The 21,156-nt window shown below is 46.3% G+C and overlaps 1 protein-coding gene across 1 annotated transcript; it reads left to right on the forward strand.

Moving 5' to 3' along the window:
* The first annotated feature begins 10,566 nt into the window (after nucleotides 1-10,566).
* DHRS7B (dehydrogenase/reductase 7B) lies at nucleotides 10,567-20,739 on the forward strand. Its single transcript, XM_065851007.2, has 7 exons — nucleotides 10,567-10,615; nucleotides 15,673-15,848; nucleotides 17,119-17,234; nucleotides 17,925-18,135; nucleotides 18,463-18,555; nucleotides 19,460-19,612; nucleotides 19,950-20,739. The coding sequence occupies exons 1-7, from the start codon at nucleotides 10,596-10,598 to the stop codon at nucleotides 20,153-20,155; spliced, it is 975 nt and encodes a 324-aa protein (XP_065707079.2). The 5' UTR covers nucleotides 10,567-10,595; the 3' UTR covers nucleotides 20,156-20,739.
* Nucleotides 20,740-21,156: the final 417 nt, after the last annotated feature.

The following is a 21,156-nucleotide window of genomic DNA, read 5'->3' on the forward strand; positions in this document are numbered from 1 at the left end:
TTCTTTAGCATATAGTTATTGGCAATAGCACCAACAGATTCTCTGTCATTTTCTGGGCAGAATGTCAAAGCAGCCATCTCCTGTTGGAAGTCATTCTGCTGTAAAAACTTTCTTTAGAATAATAGGTCTGTCCTTAGCTGTGGTTTCCCACAGATGAGGGGGGTTTTCACCCAATTCATCTTCTGTTTCCCAGGCCACTGGAAGGTCCCATTTTGGGTTACATAGCAGCTATTCTATCTAAACCCCTTAAAGGTGAAGGATAACTGATTGTAGGACAACTGATGTGAGCTCATTTTCCCCTCTAAAAACCCAGCTGAAAGGAAGCATTATTGTCTTATTGCAAAGTATTCAGGCTAGATCAACTACAAGTGTTGTATATCTTTTTTACAGTAGAAAAAAAGTAAATCTATAGAGTTATTTGATCAGTGGTGATTTCAAAAATCTATTTGAATGGGAAGAATCATCTGATGATGTCTGGAAGAAAAGGGATGTAGAAAGAGAGGGGCTTTAATGCTTAAAGTAGACAAGGATGTGCCGACTGTTGTTCCCTGCTCCAAGTGCTGGTGAATTACCACACCGCACACCTGTGCAAAACCAGCTTCCTTCCATCTTCTTCCATCCCATGAGAAGCAAAACCAAAATCAGTCTCCAGTACCTGATGAGCCCTAATTCCCAGCACTTAAATAATTAGCTTCTCAAATGTACAAAAACAACTCTCATTTTCTGGGTTAATGAAGGAAGCCAGGTTCCACTGAGCAAAGCTATTATGGAGCTGTTAATGCACGGTTTGATTTCATCGCCTGCCACTAAACACAGAGCAATGTGGGCTCCTGGGAGAGCGAGAATACAAGGAGAGCAACGCTGGAGGGTTAAAGTGGAAGGCAGCGGGGGAAACCCTGGCAACACTTCGTGGTTTGATGCAGAGGAAGGGCTGGTTTTATCTGTGTGTCTGCCGAGTTTCATCTGGGTTTGTGAAGATGCCATAGAACCCAAAAGAAGGGTAAATCTCAGGGAGATCCTAAGGGGTGGATAGTTTGTGTTAATCACAGAGCAGGCAGTTTCTGAAATAGGATAACAGAAACGTAACACACACAGAAGCCGAAGCCACCAGCTTCTGCCCAGGTTCTGTAGCCAGAGCGGAAGGGCAAAGAGCTGTAGTGCGACGTCTTTCACAGCTGGACGGCTACAGTGCTACTGGGGTGTACTTGTCCTCACTGTTCATTTGCCTTACAAGCTGATAAAAAACTGGTGGCAAAGACTTAAGCTCTTTCTTGGCTCATCTTGGCAGGTACAGGCATATAAACCCTTCAAAACAAACTCCTTTCTTTTATATCGTGGCACAGGACTGGTGATTTCATTTCTCCTAACCAGATGGAGAATATGTCAGAAAAGACTGCAAAGGCTGCTTTGCTCTGCCCTGGGAGATTTAAACCTAGGCCATATTCCAGGAACAACTCAACACTATTGGGACCGTTCCCTTCCCCTCTCTGCATCACTATTTTCCTCCCTTGCCCCAGACTCCACTGTTTCACACAGGCAGAACCTAAAGCCCACACTGAACCTCTCTGTGGTCCATCAAATGGGGAACAGAGAATAACTAGAAAATCAGGGCTTCTGAGATGTGACTACAGCTCTTCAACAAATGCAAAGTCATGCAACTCTCAGACACCGGGAGATGGAAAGGCCAAAAGCCTCGATTTCCTTAGGTTCTTCAACCATCTAAAAGCCCTTCAACATGTGTCACTCTCCCCCATCCCTTAGCATATCCAAATTAGTGAACCTGCAGTTCTGGATGTGGATTTGGGACTAAATAGCTTCTTACACTGCAGTTCTTCTAACTGCAGTAGCCAATATGCCCTCAAGCACATAACATCTGTCTCACCCTGCAAAACAAAACAGAAAAACAAAACAAAACAAAACACAAAGCTTTTGACCTCTCCAGAAAAGCATGAAATTGTCATGGAAGCCCTGGGTTAATAAAGAAACCTTAGTGCAGACATGCAGCAGGCGTTGAGAGATTAATGAGGAAATCAATGGAACTGTGATGGTTTATGCAGCAAAGTTTGTGCTTCATGGCCAACTTTCAGAGATAGGGACCAAGGCCACCAGGGACCTGCAGATCCTTAAGAACCTCAGCACCTTCCCAAACTGGGACCAATTCTCTACAGGCCATTCAAAATTAAGCATCTCCAAAAATGCAGATGCTGCTTCTTATGTCAGGGCTCGCTGGACCACTGACTTAGAGGAGTCACCCCCCATGTTAATTTAGCTGAACCAAGCAGGAAATAATTACGTAGAGAGTTAAAAGATGGTAATTAAACTGTACAAATAAAAAACTGAAGTGACTAAAAAAGTCAACCCGAAGCCTACTTTTGGAGCACTGTTTAATGTAAATGAATCACTTAGTGGACAATGCAACAATCATCTGTTCAGCTTCTATTCATTATCAAAAACAATACAAAAGGATTGGCAGGGAATAGCCATGTGCCAGAGGGAGCCCTTTAGGAAATACCACAGAATCTGGACCGTTTTTTGTCTGTTCTTCTATTGTGTTCTGACAATGCTTTGCTAATGAATTTCACACGTCATTTCAGTTGTCCTTTTTCCCCCAAAAAACAAATCAGTAGTAATCTTGGGCCTTTCAGAATGAACTGAAATGTTTGTTCAAGTTAGGAAGACTTCCACACATTATGTATCAGTTTTGTCAAGGCTTAAGAGGCTGAGGATGTGTGGTCTCAGGCACCCTGGGAAATCCCACTGGAGGTGATGAGGCACAAACCTTTAATTTGGGCAAAAATCTAAGTTTTAAAGAAATCATCACCTATCTTTGAAACTTCAAACGCTCACTGAATTCAGTACTTCAGTGGGTTGTAGACTCCGTAAATTAATCTTTTGTTGCTCAGTTTGAAATGACACTAACCTCATTCTAGGAAATAAGCTACTTTTGGGTAGGATGTATTTGTACAGCATTATCTTGGGAGTTATCTGCAGGGCACTGTAAGCTAACGGGAATCCCCATCAGGGATCTGGGCAGGTAAACATGCCAGGCAGACAGCTCTCCCAGAAGAAACAGAGACTAAGGAGAAAATATCAAGCACTAAAATACTGTCATTATGCTTCAGAACTGACAATCCACTGGCATTCATATCTCTTAGGGTTACTGGTTTGGAATATCTGAAGGTTCAAACTTGATAGTGTAGCAGGTACCCATGGGAGGGCGCTTTTCTTACCTGGTTCCTTGGCTCACTCTGCGTTGCTGCCACAACTTACAGCTCCCGTAGCATTGCTGGTTCAACTCTTTGCAGACCCACAGCGTAAAACAAATCACAGAAACAGCCTGAGTTCAGGAAAAAAAGGGCAACAATACAGAAAAGAGAAAAGAGGGGGGTGGTTATGATACCTTAGAGCAGGAGTCCTGAATAATGTTGCACTTTCATTAAAAATGTTTACCACTGGACAGGGCCTCGGCAGGGAGGGACAACTGCTCAGCTTCTGATAAACAATAGTTCATTTCGCAAGACCATCGCCACCATTTGCACTAATTGAGACTTTTTAATAACAATCTCTGTTACGAGACAAAAGATTCCTAGTATCCTTTTGGAAAGAAAAGAAGCCCTGATTATGTTAACACCCAGTGTATTAAAGGCATCATCCTAATATTGGGATATACTGAGAAGAAACTAGAACAATCAACCCTTTTTGTTTAATAAACCTCTCTTAAAATATCACCAAAAATGTATTCAGGAAAATTCTGTTCCTCCCTGCTCTGGTAAAGAGGTTTTTTTCGTTGGTCCCTTGAGTGGTTGCTGAAGTCAGGTCTCGCTGTAATTACATACCTCACAGCGGTGCGGGGAGACTTAATTAGAGAGTCACTGTAGGTGTGTTGTCAGACAGATACAACCTGGTTCTGTTGGAAGAGGCTCTGGGATCCAGCTGCACTGGGCACATTAAGGAAGAAAATTAAAGTTTGCTGAGGGTTTTGAGCTCCTCCTGCAGAAAGCAGCAGCACGGGCACACCCAGCAGCCTTTATTCAAAGCCCCTCAACTCCACCATCAGGGAATCTGTTCTCACCAGAGACGCTTTGCCACACCGCAAGATTTCATATCCCCCCCCCCCCGCCCCAACAAAGTGTGACTCACCAGTTTCAAACCCTGACATTTCATTCCCAAACTATTCCACGAGCAGCTCCGTAACATGTGGGGATGTGGGGAAAAGGAAAGAGGGAGGGAAGAGCCAGACTGCAAAGTGAAAACCACTCCTTCTTTCCCCCACACAGGTATGTTACTTTTAAATCTCAGAACCACATAATTTGGGACACGCTGGCAAATCCCATTGGGAGAAAACAATAAACCAAGCAGATTTCAGAAAAACTATCTGCACACAGCAGTGATGCAATTTCCCCTCAGCCGGGAGGGACTGGGAGAGCGGTTTGCTCTCCAGATCGAATAGATGTGGGAAATGCACTGTCCCCACTTCTCACTCTTCTTCCGAGTTTGAACCCTGCAGCTCTGGGCTGCTCCTTCCAACGCTTTCCCTGTGATGCAGACCCAGGGTTTAATCATCAGCAATATCTCCCTAACGATGAACAAATGTACGTGCAGCGTGGGAAGATGACAACAGGGGGAACGACAAAGAAATCGCTGTCAGCTCCCAGTCCCGAGAGGAGTTTTGTGTCACACTGCAGTTTAGCGCAGCTCGTGTCCCTGCTGTGGGGACGTCACTGCCATCAGCGCAACATCCAGCACGTGAGGACAGGGCTGCGGCGGCACCGGCCTTGGGGGCTTGTCAGCACACGCATGAAATTGCTGTCGTTGCTGCGGTGCCAGAGGCAGAAGCATCATCTCCCCTGACCTCAGACTATAAATCTGTGCATGGCTGACTGGCGTCATAGCAGCAATCCAGCCCCATTCATTAATGTTCATAAAATTTGGCGGGGAGGGAGCTGTAAGTGATGTAACCTCACAGCCTCCTCGACAATGGGAGTGTCTGGATGCAAGTTTGCAGCATGCGATGGCACGGGCACGGCAGGTAACCCTGCAAGTGCATGAATGTGACCAAACGTCATGGCTGCAGGCAAGTGCCAGAGGCGTGAGAGCCTCGGGGACGACTTGTCAGGGCTCCAGCACAGGATGGTTATGGTCTGCATGTGCTCTTTTGGGATGCTGGGGTGGGTTATGGTCTGCATGTGCTGTGTTGGGTTGCTGGGGTGGGTTATGGTCTGCGTGTGCTGTGTTGGGTTGCTGGGGTGGGTTATGGTCTGCGTGTGCTGTGTTGGGTTGCTGGGGTGGGTTATGGTCTGCGTGTGCTCCATTGGGGTGCTGGGGTGGGTTATGGTCTGCGTGTGCTCCATTGGGGTGCTGGGGTGGGTTATGGTCTGCGTGTGCTCCATTGGGGTGCTGGGGTGGGTTATGGTCTGCGTGTGCTCCATTGGGGTGCTGGGGTGGGTTATGGTCTGTGTGTGCTCCGTTAGGGTGCTGGGGCGGGTTATGGTCTGCGTGTGCTCCATTGGGGTGCTGGGGCGGGTTATGGTCTGCGTGTGCTCCATTGGGGTGCTGGGGTGGGTTATGGTCTGCGTGTGCTCCGTTAGGGTGCTGGGGTGGGTTATGGTCTGCGTGTGCTCTGTTGGGGTGCTGGGGCGGGTTATGGTCTGCGTGTGCTCCATGGGGGTGCTGGACGGGCAGCCGGAGCTGCCCCGCACACACTGTCACGGATGGTGACACCGCATCACCGCACGCCCCACTGTGCCTCATGCTGTAGGAGCTTGTAGCCGATCCCCAAGCATGTCTGCACAGGAAATGTTTGATTACAATTTGGTTCCTCTCCTTTGCTGCTTTTCTAAAGGGAAGGCTGTTCTTGTGGCTTCCTCTACCCGGCGGCGACGCAGGACCTCGCACTGGCAGATTCAAGGCTGTTCCCGTCCTCTACCTGGGGAAGCCTCACCGAAATCGGTGCTCGTTTGAGGAAGAGGAGGTGGCTCGCTGCGGGATACCGGCATGCAGCAGCAATGACCTTGGCTAGGGAACCATCTCCTGAATACAAAGATGGATATAAACGCAGTAATTCCCTTTTTTAAAAAAATCAACCAATCTTCTGCTAAGGTAGGGAAAGGCGGTGGTTTGTTAAATAAATGCCTGTCAGAGCTGGAGTTTTTTTCCCCCAGCTTCCCTAAATGCCCTTCACCAGCAGAGAGGGGGAGGGGACCCACTCTTTGAAGCCTTTTCCTTATGGGAATAGAAAACACGGAAAGAATTCAATTCTCTGCCACAGCCCAGCAGCACCGATACGCGCTTCAGAAACCAAAGCCCAGCAGACAAACTGGCTGGTGGGTGCGGGTGGCTCAGAGCCTGTATTACCACCAGCTCAGCCTTGCTCAATATCCAGCATCAATAAGTGTTCCCCGTAGTGTTAAAAGCACAGAAAGAAGAGGGGAAGACATGGAGAACGGGGAAGAAAAATTAGGAAATTCTGTGCAGAAAAGAACTGCAGTTATTTGAATCTTTGATGCAAAGCACCATCTAGTGAAGAAAAGGGTCACTGCAGCTGGCATTGCTCAGCAGCTGCATCCAAGACAAATGGAATTCGACTTTCATCACAGGTTTGCCTACTAAAAAAAAACCCAAATATCACCATATGCACAGCCTGCACTGTATCTGAGTGAACAAGAACACGTCCCAAAATTGCTACCCTCTGTGTAAATATTTCTCCAGTGGAAATGTGTTCTCCCCCTCCCATCATCTCTCACAGACTCTCAGCCACCCCGAAACCCACAGGGAACGAGGCACCACAGGAAGAGAATGATTTCCATGTTATAATTTGGGAGCTAAGGAAAAGAAAAGGTAAGTGACTGGTCCAAGGCCATGCAGGAAGCCAGAGGCAGATCCGGGAATAGAGATCGGCCACCCTGGACCCAGGGATGCCTGAACAATAGCACAGCCTCTCCCTCTGGTGTCATTTAACTCTTTCCTAACCCACCAAAAAGCAGCAGAGGGGTCAGCTATACACTTCCCTGCATAGGTGCCTGCTGCCCTATAGCTCTCGGGGGCCCAGCACTCAGACCTTACCTGCTTTTACCACTGTAAAACAAAAAGAGAAGGCAGCAGGGAGAGACAGGGCTGGATATCCTGAGATCAGCAAAGCTGCAGTTAGGAGATATTTCTGTACACTGGGCCTGAAGTGTCCGCTCAACAATTAAAGCAATGGAAATGGTACCTCGGCTTCGCCACGTCTCTATTTCCGTGTGTGACAGAACATCACTGTGTCCCTGGAGGCGTTCAGCTCGTTAAATGGTTGTGTGGTGAATGTTTTGAGGATTTTTATTTGAAGGAAGAGAGAGGATATTGCTCCCTTTTCCTGGCTTTTGCGTTAGCTGCAAAGATTGGGGATTTGCAGCACGATCATAGATCAGAAATGCAGTCTCACTACATCTACACTGTTTTTGTACCGAGCTTGGAAATGCTGCAGTGCAGAGGCTGGAGAAAACTAATTATAAACAACAGGAACCAAACCTCACAGAATCTAACTCAAAAAGTAAAAAAAAGACTCGGGTGATGCAAAAACCTATGACCTGAACCTACAGCAAAATTCTCCCGAAGAGCTGAGAGACGAGTGACCAGGCGTCCAGCATGAGTTCTCCAAAAGGAGTTTGATGTCCATGAGTCAAAGCCCAGTTCCAAACCAGAGCTAGAACTGCTGCAAAAATCAAGACCATCTTCTTGGTTCCACTGCCCGGAAGGGGCACAGACGACTGATCCGCACAGAGCTGCAGGGGCAAAGAATGGAAAAAGCCCCAAGAAGCCCTTTTTTCTCTATTTTCTACCTTAGGTCTCTGTTTCTTCCCCTAACTCCCTAGTCTGTTTTCATTCACCCTTATAAACTCAACCTATGCGAGCAGAGAGGGGAGGAGGAGAGTCTGCACTTTTACATCAAAGGCTGAGACAAGAAAATCTTTAATCATGCCCCAGCCCTTTGAACATTTACATTTTCCAGCCAAAGGCACAGTGAAATTGGGAGCTTTCAGTTCAAACTACTTCAAGGATGTTTTTCCCTGGGGAAGGTTTTTGTCACTCTGTGGGGATTTCTGCACAGATCGTTGCTCTCAGGGTAAGCAACCAAAGCTTCTCCTAAGACAGAAGCTCCATCTTATACTCCTTGAAAAAAAAGGTGACAAGTAAGAGCCTGGAAGAACTAGAGCACAAAATTGTTGCCCTAGAGAACAGGGTTAAAAGGCTGTGGATGTGCATTCAGTGATGCCTGCACTAAAACAGATGTCATCAAACACAAGTGCAAATAGTTCCTTGAGTCTGGAGATGTTTTTTTTTCCCTTCAAGAAGAGCTCCTACAGTTCGGCGATAGAACAGCAGGATGTTTGTCAAGGAAGTGTTAAAATGCTAAAAGGATTCCAGCCCTTTGCAGTTCTGGCTTGACACAGTGAGAATGAATGAGGCTGAGCGCTAATAAAAACAACAGGCGGAGTTTTAGAAGACTGGATCAACATTTACCAGTATCGTCTCCAAAACAAAAGTCCTCGATTTAAGACAGACTCCCCTCCAATGTTTTGTGAACAAAGGCACGTTGGCATAACTCAGCCACCCAACTGCCCTCCAATGTGCAATGTGTGAATCAGCAGGTTTAAATTGACGCTGAATTTGTTGCTAATTACACTGGGTTAACCAAAGAAAATAGATTCCTGATCAAAGCAACAAAGACAAGACTCCGTTCGATTAATTTCCTCCTCTAATTGCAACTCCAGCCTAACCCTTTGCTCTATGATTTGCTGCTCACACAGTCTCTGCAGGGCATGTGGTTTCAATCGACTTTGCCAGGCTGGTGACAGACTAGTCTCTCTTAAAATAAACAGGCTGGCAGATAGCAGGTAAATAACCACAGGAGCTTGGACAGAGCTCGTGGGCAACTATTGCCCTGTAAGAAAGAGAACACACCAGGCTACAGCTCACCCTGCCCTGCTTTGGTGGGTCTGAACTGGCTTTTTTCAGCTCTGATTTTCAGAAGACTGAACTGACTACAGCTTCCAGTAAGGTCACCATGACATAAACTGCCTGCTTCTGGGTTTCATTTTTCAGTTTCATTTGTGTAAATAAAATTATCAATTCTTTCATTTCATATTGGTTCTGCAGCCAAAAAAAGGGCATTACCGTGAGACCTTTCAGAATGTGATTTTTTTTCGGAAGATCTTGAATTCTTTTCTCCTTTTTCCTGAAATATTGATCACTTACTGATGACAAACACTGAAGCTGTGAATTCATTTCAGTGTTTTTCCTATTAGAAGAGAGGAGCAGAACACTGTTATCATAAAAACTTGTGATAAAACTGTCTTTTAAACAGCCATGTGAGATCCTTTATCGTGCTGCTGTTCACAGGGAAAAGACATCCGGGATTAACCACCTTTGTGTCTGGATAACACTAGAGTATTTCCAACTCCCTCTGTAAATGTATTTTCTGCTCACGCACATCAAAACAAACAGGTGGAAAAGCTCACGATGCTGGGATGAAGCTGCACGCCCTTTCCTTCCTCAGGGCAAAAGCTCCTTCAACCACTGAGTCCATTTGGACTTTGGGCTTTTGGGATCGCTGGGACCTTGGAAATACTCTATTACCCTTACCAGAAACATTACCTCAACCAGGAGCCTTAAAGCTACGGAACCTGTAGCACATTCAGGCCCCGTTTTATCACAGACAAACCGAAATGTTTCCAAACCACCGCAAACAGCTCAATTAAAACCTGAGAAATCAGATTTGCCCTGATCACGGCTTCGAAAGGGACCCTGTGGAAATGCCTTTTTCTCCTTTTACAGGAATTCACCCATCGTTCCTCATAGTCCAGTCCTGTATCCCTCACAGTCCCGACCCGCGCGGCTTCTCCATCTTCAACTTTACACGGAGATGTCAAAGAAAACAACAGAATTTAGGTCAGTGTAACCAACAACGTGCACACACAAGAACGACCATGGCAAGTGGGAAATCTTCCGAGCTCACCAGAGACCCAGTTTGGAGGACAAGTTGGTCATTCATAGAATAGAACCATTTTGGTTGGAAAAGCCCTTTAAGATCACCCAGTCCAAACGTTAACTAGGAATTATGGCAGATTCCCCTGAAACAGGCCACAGATACACCCTGCCCAGCACAACCGCTTCGGAACAGCCACGTTGCTGTGTCTTGGCTCTGATGGCAAAAATGAGCCTGGTCTGGAGGTGTCTGGCTGCACCCACCCCAAATCCCGCCCCCCATGGCCGGCCCTCCCTCCCCCCGGCCCCTCGGTCGGTCCGGGACGGAGCCACGAGAAGCGATACCCGTTCGAAGGGCTGGAGTCCCGGCTCAGGGTGACAACCCTCGGCCTCAGCGCTGCTTAGGGTGGGCCAGGCCGCAGATCCCCGGCGGAACCGCAGCCCCGGGGCCGCCGCTCCCCACCCGGGCGGCACCTGCGGCCGGACCGGCGAGAACGCAACCGCCCGGTGGCTGCGCCACTTCCGGTTTAGATCGAGGAGGGGCCGTCTGCTATTGGACGCCCTGCGCAAAGCCCGCCCCTGTCCTGGCAGTGCCTCAGGCGCATGCGCACGCCGCACTTCCGGCGGTGGCCATGGTGACGGCGGCGAGCAGGTAGGGCCCGGCGGCCTCTCCTCTTCCCCGGCCTTTCCCGGTCCCCCTGTGACCCTGCGGGCTCAGCCCACCCGCCACCCATCTCTCTGGGGAACCCGCGGGAGGGGACGGGGCTGCGGCCCCTGAGGACCGGAGTGTGCGAGGTGTAGGAGGGGGAAAGCGCCCCCGGGCTCTGGTCTCTTAAGTACATGTTTATCTATACATCAAGGCGGGGGGAGACATGAAGTCAACTTTCGTTTTCTCACGATGTTTTAAGTGAGTCTTTATTTGGTCAATGTCTGCAAAGTGCTTCCTTTGGCACAGCAAATGTGTAAATTTTCTAATTGTGCCACTTGGATTCGCCTTTCTTTGCGTCCCAAACACCAATCGAGGATTTTCGAGTGGGAGGGTTGGAAATGGAGCTCGTAACTCAATAAAAGCAGCAGGAAGTTAGGAGATGATTTCTCCAGTCTGCTCTGGTTTTGGGGTGTTGTTTACATTATTTTACGTGCATAAAGTTTGGAATGAAACCTGATGATGAAAGTTCACAGTGGCATTTCAGCAGCTCAGTTCTTTAAATCAATGTAAGCAATGTTTTTTCTCATTGGATTTTGAGTTTTTTTAAGTTTAACTTATGGGGATCGTGTGCATCAGAGAAATTGTCAGCAGATTTCCCATTGGCTCATATTAATTCACTGGTTTAACAGACAATGCCAGATTACCTTTTTCTTTTTCTGGCTTAGATGCCTCTAAGATTGATTTCAGTTTCTTTCCAAAGCAGTTGAGTCAGTGAATCTATTTAGCTGCTAGAAAACACAAGTGATGCTCCCTTTTCTCCCTGTCAAACGTGGCTTATAAGGGATTTAGTGAATTTGGCCTGCTGGGGGGAATGCCCATTTCCACAGTAAATACCGCGTTTTGATACAGTGTGAGTAGAACCTCATCTCTCTGTTCAGTTGTGCTCCAAGTTCTCAAGAATCCTACAAAAGAAATGAAAAAGAGGTCTGTTTTCTTTTCATTACCATGTTGCGTATTTTAGAGTGTGCAGTATAAAACCAGAGTATGCCCCAAAACGAATTAGAATAATAGAGAATTGCAACTGATTCACAAGTTGCCTTTTTTTTTCTAATCTAGAGTGTGGAAATACTAGTGTTGGACTACATGGATGCTCTGGATTCAACACTATAAATTATTCATTTAATACTAAAAATAATCACAGGGTCACTGCAAGTTTTGTATCATTTTGAATTCACCTTTCTCTTTAACCTGGGGGTTAAAATCCCCCCACATTGCAAAGGTCACAGGCTGTATTCCCGAGGTTTGTTTTTAGCAGCAGCTCTTGGCTGTGCTGACATTGGACACAGCGCGTTTGCTCGGATTGCTGCCACTTCCAAATTTAAGTCAGGTCTGTCCCGTTAAAAGACCAGAGGGAGACACCAGCTCAGAGTCACTGGCAAGTCAGTTCTTTCCAAAGGTAGGATATTGTGCTTTCTTCACACTAAAGTCGGTACCTAATCGAGCTTAGAGCTGCTGTGCTTCTGCACACGGGTTTCCTTAGAAAAGAAGGATTTTTTTTCTTTCCTCTTATCCCCCCACCTTTTAAATGACACCTTTTGATTTCTGAAAATAGCCTCCCAGTTGCTGCCATTTGTCACGTAAAGGACAATGTGATTCTCAGTGGTTGAAGCTGAAGGAGGTGTTGTTTAGGTGTTGTTTAGGGAAACTGTCGCAGTTTTAGTTTCTTTTAGGACTTGATCTTTGCTGCCTTGACTCTTGACCTTATTAAATAAGATCCTTGTTCCTTCAGAAATCATCCTGGCTTTTACAAAATAACATCCAGATTTTGTTTTAAGGGGAAAGGTTTGGGTTTTTTTCAACTGGATATATGAGATTTATTTTATGGTGTGCCTTTCAAAAAGTTTCCAATCACCTGTATTTGCTTACGTTACCCATGCTGGACAGCAGGGTGACCATGAGCCAGCACTGGGCCCTTGTGGTCAGGAAGGCCAATGGTACCTGGGGTGGGTTAGAAGGGGGTGGTCAGTAGGTCAGAGAGGTTCTCCTGCCCCTGTGCTCTGCCCTGGGGAGACCACGCCTGGAATATTGTGTCCAGTTGTGGCCCCTCAGTTCCAGAAGGACAGGGAACTGCTGGAGAGAGTCCAGCGCAGGGCAACAAAGATGCTGAAGGGAGTGGAGCATCTCCTATGTGAGGAAAGGCTGAGGGAGCTGTGGCTCTTTAGTTGGAGAAGAGGAGACTGAGGGGTGACCTCATTAATGTTTACAGATATATAAAGGGTGAGTGTCAGGAGGATGGAGCCAGGCTCTTCTCGGTGACAACCAATGGTAAGACAAGGGGCAATGGGTGCAAACTGGAACACAGGAGGTTCCACTTAAATTTGAGAAGCTTCATCTCAGTGAGGGTGGCAGAGCCTGGCCCAGGCTGCCCAGGGAGGCTGTGGAGTCTCCTTCTCTGCAGACATTCAAACCCGCCTGGACACCTTCCTGTGGAACCTCAGCTGGGTGTTCCTGCTCCAGGGGGAGATTGCACTGGATGAGCTTTCCAGGTCCCTTCCAGTCCCTGACATTCTGTGATTCTGTGAACTGGTTCATACTGATGAGCTATGGGTGCTGCCTGACTTTTAGCTGGGAGGTGTGGGGGCTCTTTTCCCCCAGCCCCTGTGGCAGAGAGTTCAGTCCTTGCGAAGTCAACATATATTTTTGCCAAATAATAGGATAAAAATGTGCTGTAATCAAACATGGGGCTCCCTCCCATCTCCTGCTGTGGTTTAGTTAGAAAATGTGTCAGAAAAGCCCCCCTTCCCAATTACCTTTTCATCTTCTTTACACTGTCATCTGCATTTTACCAACATCAGAAGCAAAGCTTGTCAGGGCCAGATTTTAAAAAATGCCTCAGCTTCAACCTGGGCTCGTAAAGGAAGCGCCACTCCAGCTGTCAGCTCCCGCTTTGGAAGTAAAGGAAGCGCCACTCCAGCTGTCAGCTCCCGCTTTGGAAGTAAAGGAAGGTCCTAAATAGGGGTGGTGAAGATTTTTGATTCCAAAATGCCCTGAAAGCCATGCTGCTCAATGTCAGCGCAGCACCTGTTGTTCCTGCCCACATCTCATCTTCTGAATCTCAAGAGATCTTTGAGAGCAAAACGACGACAACAAAAAGGCAACATAAAGAGCGCAGCTGCTTTAAGTGACTTGCTGAACATGAACGGGTAAGGAGAATCTTCTCCTCCAGCCTAAAGAAGGCCAATGGCCTCATGTCTAAACAGCTCTTTCCCAGGCATTATTTTACATGGCCTTACCTTAAATCAACTCACTGTAAATCAGTGTAAAATACACATTCTGTCTGCACTCGGCACAAAGAGGTGGAGGAATAAGCTGAGCAGCTGGGTGCTGTGCTCACGCTGCTCTGCAGCGGAAGGAGCTGAATCCTTCTTTTGGGTTTCCGATTTCCCACTTTGAGAATATTCCTTGTGCCCAAGGGAGCTTGTGGCCTAGATGTTGACAAAGTATTTTGTAGATACATGAATTAGCTCAGGAATGGGAAGGTCCTTCATACCTTGAGAAGAGCTGTGTACTAACTTGATGGTTTTATTTTTAGACCTTGTCGAGTTTACTTAGAGCTAGCTCAGCGATCCATATGTGTTATTGTATTGTGTTCTAGCTGTACCTCCAGAAATACTTATTTTATACAGTTTGCTACTCCTTCTGCAAACTTGTCTGTTCATTGACCAGCTATTTGAGGAATACTGTCCAAGCCTCTGATGGAAATCTGGAAGAGCTGATATGTTCCACATTAGCTCTGTTCCACAGCATGTAGAGCCTCTGTCATCCCTGCAGCTCCACACAAGCTCAGTCGTACTTTAAGCCACTGAATTCTGGCTTAGAATTATTAGGAATATTAGAAAAAACAAGAAAACCTCTTGTTTTCTGCTTCTCATGCTGCCCTTTCTTTGAAGTACTATATGAGTCGTGTGCCCAGACCTTTCCAGTATCTTCCTGGTAAAGATCTGTCTTGCAAGTCAAACTGTGGGAGTTCAAACTCTATCTGCACAACAGGGAAGACACACTAATATTTGGGTTTGACTTTATGTGCAACCCAAAAGTTGTATAGGTTCCAGGAAGGGGCTGTAACTGACTTTACTGTGACATCAAGCATAAAAGCTTTGGGGTATATGCAGTGAGAAAATGAGTGACCTTTTTTAACAGCACAAGTATCGCTTACTTTTTGACCGTGTCGTAGGCTGTAACATAAACTACTCCCTTGAAGGCAGTGGCTTAGCAAGGAGATTAGAGCCATGCAGTGGTATCAGAATCTGATTCCAGGCTGAGTTAGGCCTTGTAGATACCTTTAGCTTGGGTTTCGTTCACGGGTTTAATTTCAGTATATTAGAAGACAGGTTCATGTTGTCAAACTAGACAATTAATGTTGGCATAAAAGAGCATGAAGGTGGCCGGATTACTAGACTGGGCGTGTGGTTCATTTAAACCAGATAACTTGTCTTTGCTGATGGGTGGGGAAAGACACTGGAGAGGGAAGCACAGATTTCAGTGCATTAAGCAAATAACGTGCTCAGAGAGAAAATTCACTGTGGGTCTCCAGCAGACAGACTGGCTTATATCCATCTGGGATAACACACAGTAACTGGTCTCTGGCACGTAGATACTGTGGTACTGGCTGTTCTAGAGAAATCTAAGCGGTTTTATTACAATTAAAAGAATGCAGAGGCATATCCCAGCCCTGAAGAGCCTCCACTCTAAATACACTTTGTGTGAGAGAGTGAAAAACATGAGGGAACAGCATCTCCCAACCTGAGTTTGTTATGTGACAGCGGACAAGATCCAACAGCAAGTGTCCTGCTGGGATGTCCACATTAGCATTTAAACGCTAATGTGAACTTTTGAAAGTCTAAATGAAGGGGAGGGGAACTCTGTTGAAGATAACTCTGTGTGGGATTGGGTTTACTGATGGTCTAAGGCAGAGTGAAGAAAAATGAGTTCACTACTTTTCAAGCCTCTGCTAATTTTCTTGATGAAGTGCTCTGTTTCCTTTCATCTTCTCCCTCTAGGAAGACCATTCAGAAAGGAAAACTCATGGATTTCACAAGTACAGTGATCATCCCGCTGCTTTTTGGCAGCTTGGGGATCTTTGGGCTTTTTCGGCTCCTGCAGTGGATGCGGATGCGAACGTACCTGCAGGAGGCCGTGGTCGTGATCACCGGGGCCACCTCTGGCCTGGGAAAAGGTAAGTACTGAAAAAAAGGACACATTATTTCCACATACTCTGCCATACTTTCCACTCCTTCTCCCTGTCCCTCACCTCCAACCTAAGGTACCTTTTCTCCTGTGGTACAAATCCACCCATTCTCAATTCAAACTCTTGGCAATATTAACACTAGTGAAGGTTTTGTTTTGTTTTTAAATAAAAACACAGTATTTTTCCTCCAAATAAAAGCTTTTATTTGTCTGAGTGGATACATTCTCTAATTTTGCTTTCTATAATTGCTTTAAAAGCTTCTTGAAGAGAAGAGAAGGTGCTCTCTGCTATCCAGGCCTTTCATTAGGATGAGTACATTTATAGAACAAAGAGCTTAAATTGATGCTGTCTTTGCATGTGAGTTTGTCCTTAGCTATAGGGGTGTTCAGTAACTGAATGGCCGAAGGACATGAAGTGATCCTCTCTGCCTGTCACAACCAAAGAGCTGGGAATGGTAACAAAAATTGTATTTCATATCAAGAAACAGAACTAGTATCTCAGAGAGACCTTCCAGCTGTGCTAGGCCAGGCAGATGAAGCTCCGTGTTGGTGGGTGTATAATTTCCACCTTTGTACAGTGAAGTCTCCTCCCTTATTGACACACTGTCAAGATTTTATACTATCCTGCTCCATTATTAATATACTAGACTGCCTCTAATTACTGTGTGTTCTTAAACACCCTTTGTTACGGTCATCTCTTGCACAAATAAGCCATTTTTCTTGCTGGATCACAGAGGAGAAGGACAGAAGAACGCACAATTCCCCAGCAGCTGGTAGCACTGAAAGGACAAAAACATTGGTTCCGCAGCCTTTTCCTGGTGAAGGGGATCACCTTGATGAAGCTGTTAGCTCCAAGGCTCCCAAAACCTCTGGAGGTGTTCAGTAAAACTGGAACTCCTAAGATCAGACCCCACTGCACTGACATACACAGGGTAAATCTAGTCCCTCTTAAGAAGGGCGGATAGTCAGAAATTAAGAAGAACAGGCAAATTTGACCAGCTGATGAGGGAGGATGCGTAACCAGCACGGTGACTGCATAACCAGCACGGTGACTGGGAACACACCAGCTGCCTCACCACTGTCATGTCTGTCATAATCACAGGAAAATGGCATCTTGCTGTGACTTCAGGAGTAATAAAACCACCTTAGATCCTCACCAGCTAAAAGATGTTTTAGCTTATCACAGGTACGATGTGCATCTGCTGTTTGTCTCTGGCGTTCAAACATTTACTTTTCTCTCTTCCTTGCTTCCTCCAAAGAATGTGCAAAAGCTTTCCATGCAGCTGGCTGCAAGCTGGTGCTCTGCGGCAGAGATGGTGAGAAACTCAAAGACGTGGTGCAGGAGCTTTCTACCATGACCAATCACCGGAAGAACGTAAGTGTGGGAGGACAGGCCTGTTGGCTCGTGCGGCTGGGATTTCTGTCGTGTTATTACCAAAGTTACAGAATTGCTTGTGGGTTATTCTTTTCAGCGATAGGAAAAACACGACTGTGTGGTTAGGGATAGATATTGCTATAGGAGCACGTAGAGCTGACATGTCATATCTTGTAAAAACCCTACAAAAATAGGCCAGCTGAAAGACTCCTTGCATTGTAATGGAGGAGAAAGAATGTACAGAGTGGCCAGTCCCCTTTGCATCTGTATGTCATATGTTGAATTTGGAAAAGTGACTTTCTTTGTGTTGGCCTTTATTTTTGACATCTATTTCTGCTGACAGTGGCTAAAAGAGCTATTGCTGCCCTGAAGAAGACACATTGGTTAAGGCTTTTACTATTTCAGATATATTTTCTTTAATAAGACAATAGCAAACGTTTGGAAGGTCTTGCTTGCTCCTTTCCTAGGATCTGGTCTAAGGAACAGGCTACAGCGGCAGAGAAGGATGAGAGCACAACCTGCTTCTGTCCTGTATTCCTACCAAATACAATTGCTGCGCTCAAATTGCATGAGGTGTAGATGTCCCTGCCTCTGGGCTTCCAGAGCTGGGAAATCCCATCACGAACGTCAAAATTCAGCACATTCAGCACAGCCTGAATTGATCTTTTGCCAATTTCTGTTTATTCACAGACACACAAACCTCACACTGTGGTATTTGACCTCTCGGATACTAAAACTGTCCTAAATGCTGCTGAAGAGATCCTGAAGTACTTGGGTCACGTGGACATACTGATCAACAACGCGGGCATCAGCTTCCGAGGCACAGTTGTGGACACAGGACTGGATGTGGACAAGAAAGTGATGGAAACAAATTACTTTGGTCCTATAGCCCTCACCAAAGGTACCTGTGAACCAGATGACAGGGAACAATGGATTTGTCCAATACCTTCTGCAGGCCAGCACAGCTAAGCACAGCTTAACTAATGTTTGTATTTGGTACAGTGCAGTGTAAGAGGGGAGAAAATTGTAATGGTTGGACTTGATGATCTTAAGTCTTTTCCAACCAAAATTATTTTATGATTCTAAGTACAATCCCTTAACCAACCCCTGGACTGAATGAGGATCTTGTAATTCACTTCAGATCTCTGAATGCGCTGAAAGCATCAATTCTCAACAGCAGCAATGGCAGGACTGTTATTCTGAATGGGTCTTTTCTGTCTCTTGCTAGCACTTCTCCCCTCCATGATCAAGAGGAGACAAGGCCACATTGTGGCCATCAGCAGCGTTCAAGGCAAAATAAGCATTCCTTTCAGATCGGCGTGTAAGTACCTCTACAGAGGATGGGGAAGACATATTTGGGGCACCAGACTGAATGAATACTTGGCTGCTGCTTCCACATTGAGCTCTCTGTAGAGGTGGCTGCATGCAGGGAAGGCAGAGCTGAGCTCACACGTCACTGACAGCTGTTGAGGAAGACACTCTCAAATACAAAATCTTAGCTGTGTCCTCAAGTTGTTAAGGGATGGGGAAGGAGAATGTGTTTTCAATGTTTTGAAAACAGCTCGATATTCCCATCTTAACACTTGAGAGTCCTGATAATCTTTCTGATTAATTCCACAATTTTATTGCATTTTATCCTTGCTTGGTTATTCTCATATAAGAAAGTAGAAAATTTTTGTTTTGATGAGTTGCGAAGTGCCATAGTACAACCAATGCCAAAATAAAAGCCTCAACACCTGCTCAGGTGATCAGGTTTTGACTTGTGTGTAGCCAAGCTCTGAACCTGCTCTGCAAATCCACAACGCTCAGTCCACGTAGTGCAGCGAATGTCAGCTCTGCTCTGCTCTCCTGTCCTGCCATTGTGTTCCCCCGCCTGTTTTATCAAATGCTTCCCAAGCTGGGCTTCATGTCCCCTTTATCACAAGCAGGAGGCAGCTCAGGCTCACTCCATAGTGCTTTGGCATGGCTGTGACGTTAAGCTCAGGATCTTAGCCAGTTTCCAACTTGAATATTTATATTTTGCCTTCTTAAATTGACTCTCACCCCCCACTACCTGTTGCTGCCACTCACTAAAAATAACCCAAACAACAACAAAACAAAAAAACACACACCCCCAACCTAAAATTTAGAGAACAGGTGTTGCATTCTTGCTGAGAAGTGGCAGAGGAGTGAATCTTCAGCCCCACTCCTCCTCCTTAATGCATAATCCTTTTCCTGATTTTCAGATGCTGCCTCTAAGCATGCTACCCAGGCTTTCTTTGATTGTCTACGAGCAGAGGTGGAGCAGTATGACATTGATGTGACAGTTATAAGCCCCGGATACATTCAGACAAACCTCTCTCTCAATGCTGTAACGGCAGATGGATCTCACTATGGAGGTAAGATACGATTTTGTGCCCTCTATCTAAAGCATCTCCACCTCACTGAGTTACTCCAAAGCATCCTAGCAACAAAGGGCCTCTGGTGGGGATACAAGTTAGCCCTGAAGTATCAAAAGACAACTTTGGATGCAAGGTAGGAACAGTAACCCTCAAAGTTTAGCCTTCCTAGACAGCAATTACTGATTTCTAGCCCAGCCATGAGTTATACCTGCCTGTGCTCCCATACACAACTGGTGTAAAAACCAGAACAGCAACAGTTAGAACAGAGCATTCCTAGGAAAGGTACTTAAGCATGGGCTTACCTGCTGGTGCTTACTGGGCTTTCCTTTGGCAGTTATGGACAAGAACACCGCCGAGGGACAGACGCCCGCAGAGGTCGCTCAGGTGGTTCTCAGTGCAGTGGGACAGAAGAAGAAGGAGGTGCTTGTGGCCGGCCTGACACCCTCCCTGGCTGTCTACCTGCGAAACCTCTTCCCCAGTATCTTCTTCACCTTAATGGCAACTAGAGCGAAAAAGGAAAGAAAAGCAAAGGACTCTTAGAGCTCAGCTCATGTGAGCGGTAACTGTAGGGAGAGGCTGAACCCCCTGCGGTTTGGCTGGGACAGCAGTGGAACTGCTCCTGCAGGAAAAAACTTTTTCAAAATGCTGCAATTTACCAGTGTATGGAGAGTGGGAAGCGGTTTCCCCCCATCGGGGTGGTCCCAGGTGCTGGAGATCAGCACCTAAATCTCACCTGAAGAAAAGACAAGGCGGGAGGGCTGAGGCTGCAGAGAAGGGAACTGCAGCAGGAGAGACCACGTGCTGGAAGGCAGCACCTCGCCCGACTCCAGGCAAGCTCAGCTTTGCTGGCCTGCTGCAAATAAAACCCATTTTGTCTTCACACAAGCAGATCTTGGCTTTCCCCACCCCACAGCCCCTGTGAAACGCAGTCCTCGGCTGGGATTTCTCATCATCAGTGTCTCCTTCCCACTCCTTCCAGTTTGGTCTAGAACATGTTGCTTGAAGTGGAAAACTCCAGAGTCTCTGTTTGTTAACGTGCCATATCGTGTGATACGTTGACCTGAAGTCCAGTGCCACTTTTAAAGAAGTAACTGATGTAAAATATAAATTTTATTTGGCAATTATTTTATCTGTCTGAATCATGCCTTACTGATGTACAGGGACACTTAACTCTGCACTACCTGACAGTGCAGTATCAACCCCAGTGCAAGGTAATGCAGGAGAACCACTGAACAGATAAAAAATAGCACAGCAAGGTACACTGTGGTGTGTAAATCCTGTGCAGCTGATAATACAGCAGGTCCCCTCTCAGGGCCAGCACAGGTGTGATTCTGTACGTGCCAAGAACCATCTCCTGGTGTGCACAGGAAAATCTGTATACATAGGCTGGGCAGTATAGGAGACAGACTCTGAGCTCTCATCTGTGTTAAAGCAATCACAGGTGCTAATTAGGATCACACTGAGGAATACCAAAAAGAGTGGCTGCACAGAGTTCAGAAAGGACAAAAATCATCCTTTTTTAGCTTAGAATTGAAATAAAG

Source organism: Patagioenas fasciata, chromosome 15, assembly GCF_037038585.1.
Source record: "Patagioenas fasciata isolate bPatFas1 chromosome 15, bPatFas1.hap1, whole genome shotgun sequence".
In the NCBI taxonomy this organism is placed as follows: Eukaryota; Metazoa; Chordata; class Aves; order Columbiformes; family Columbidae; genus Patagioenas; species Patagioenas fasciata.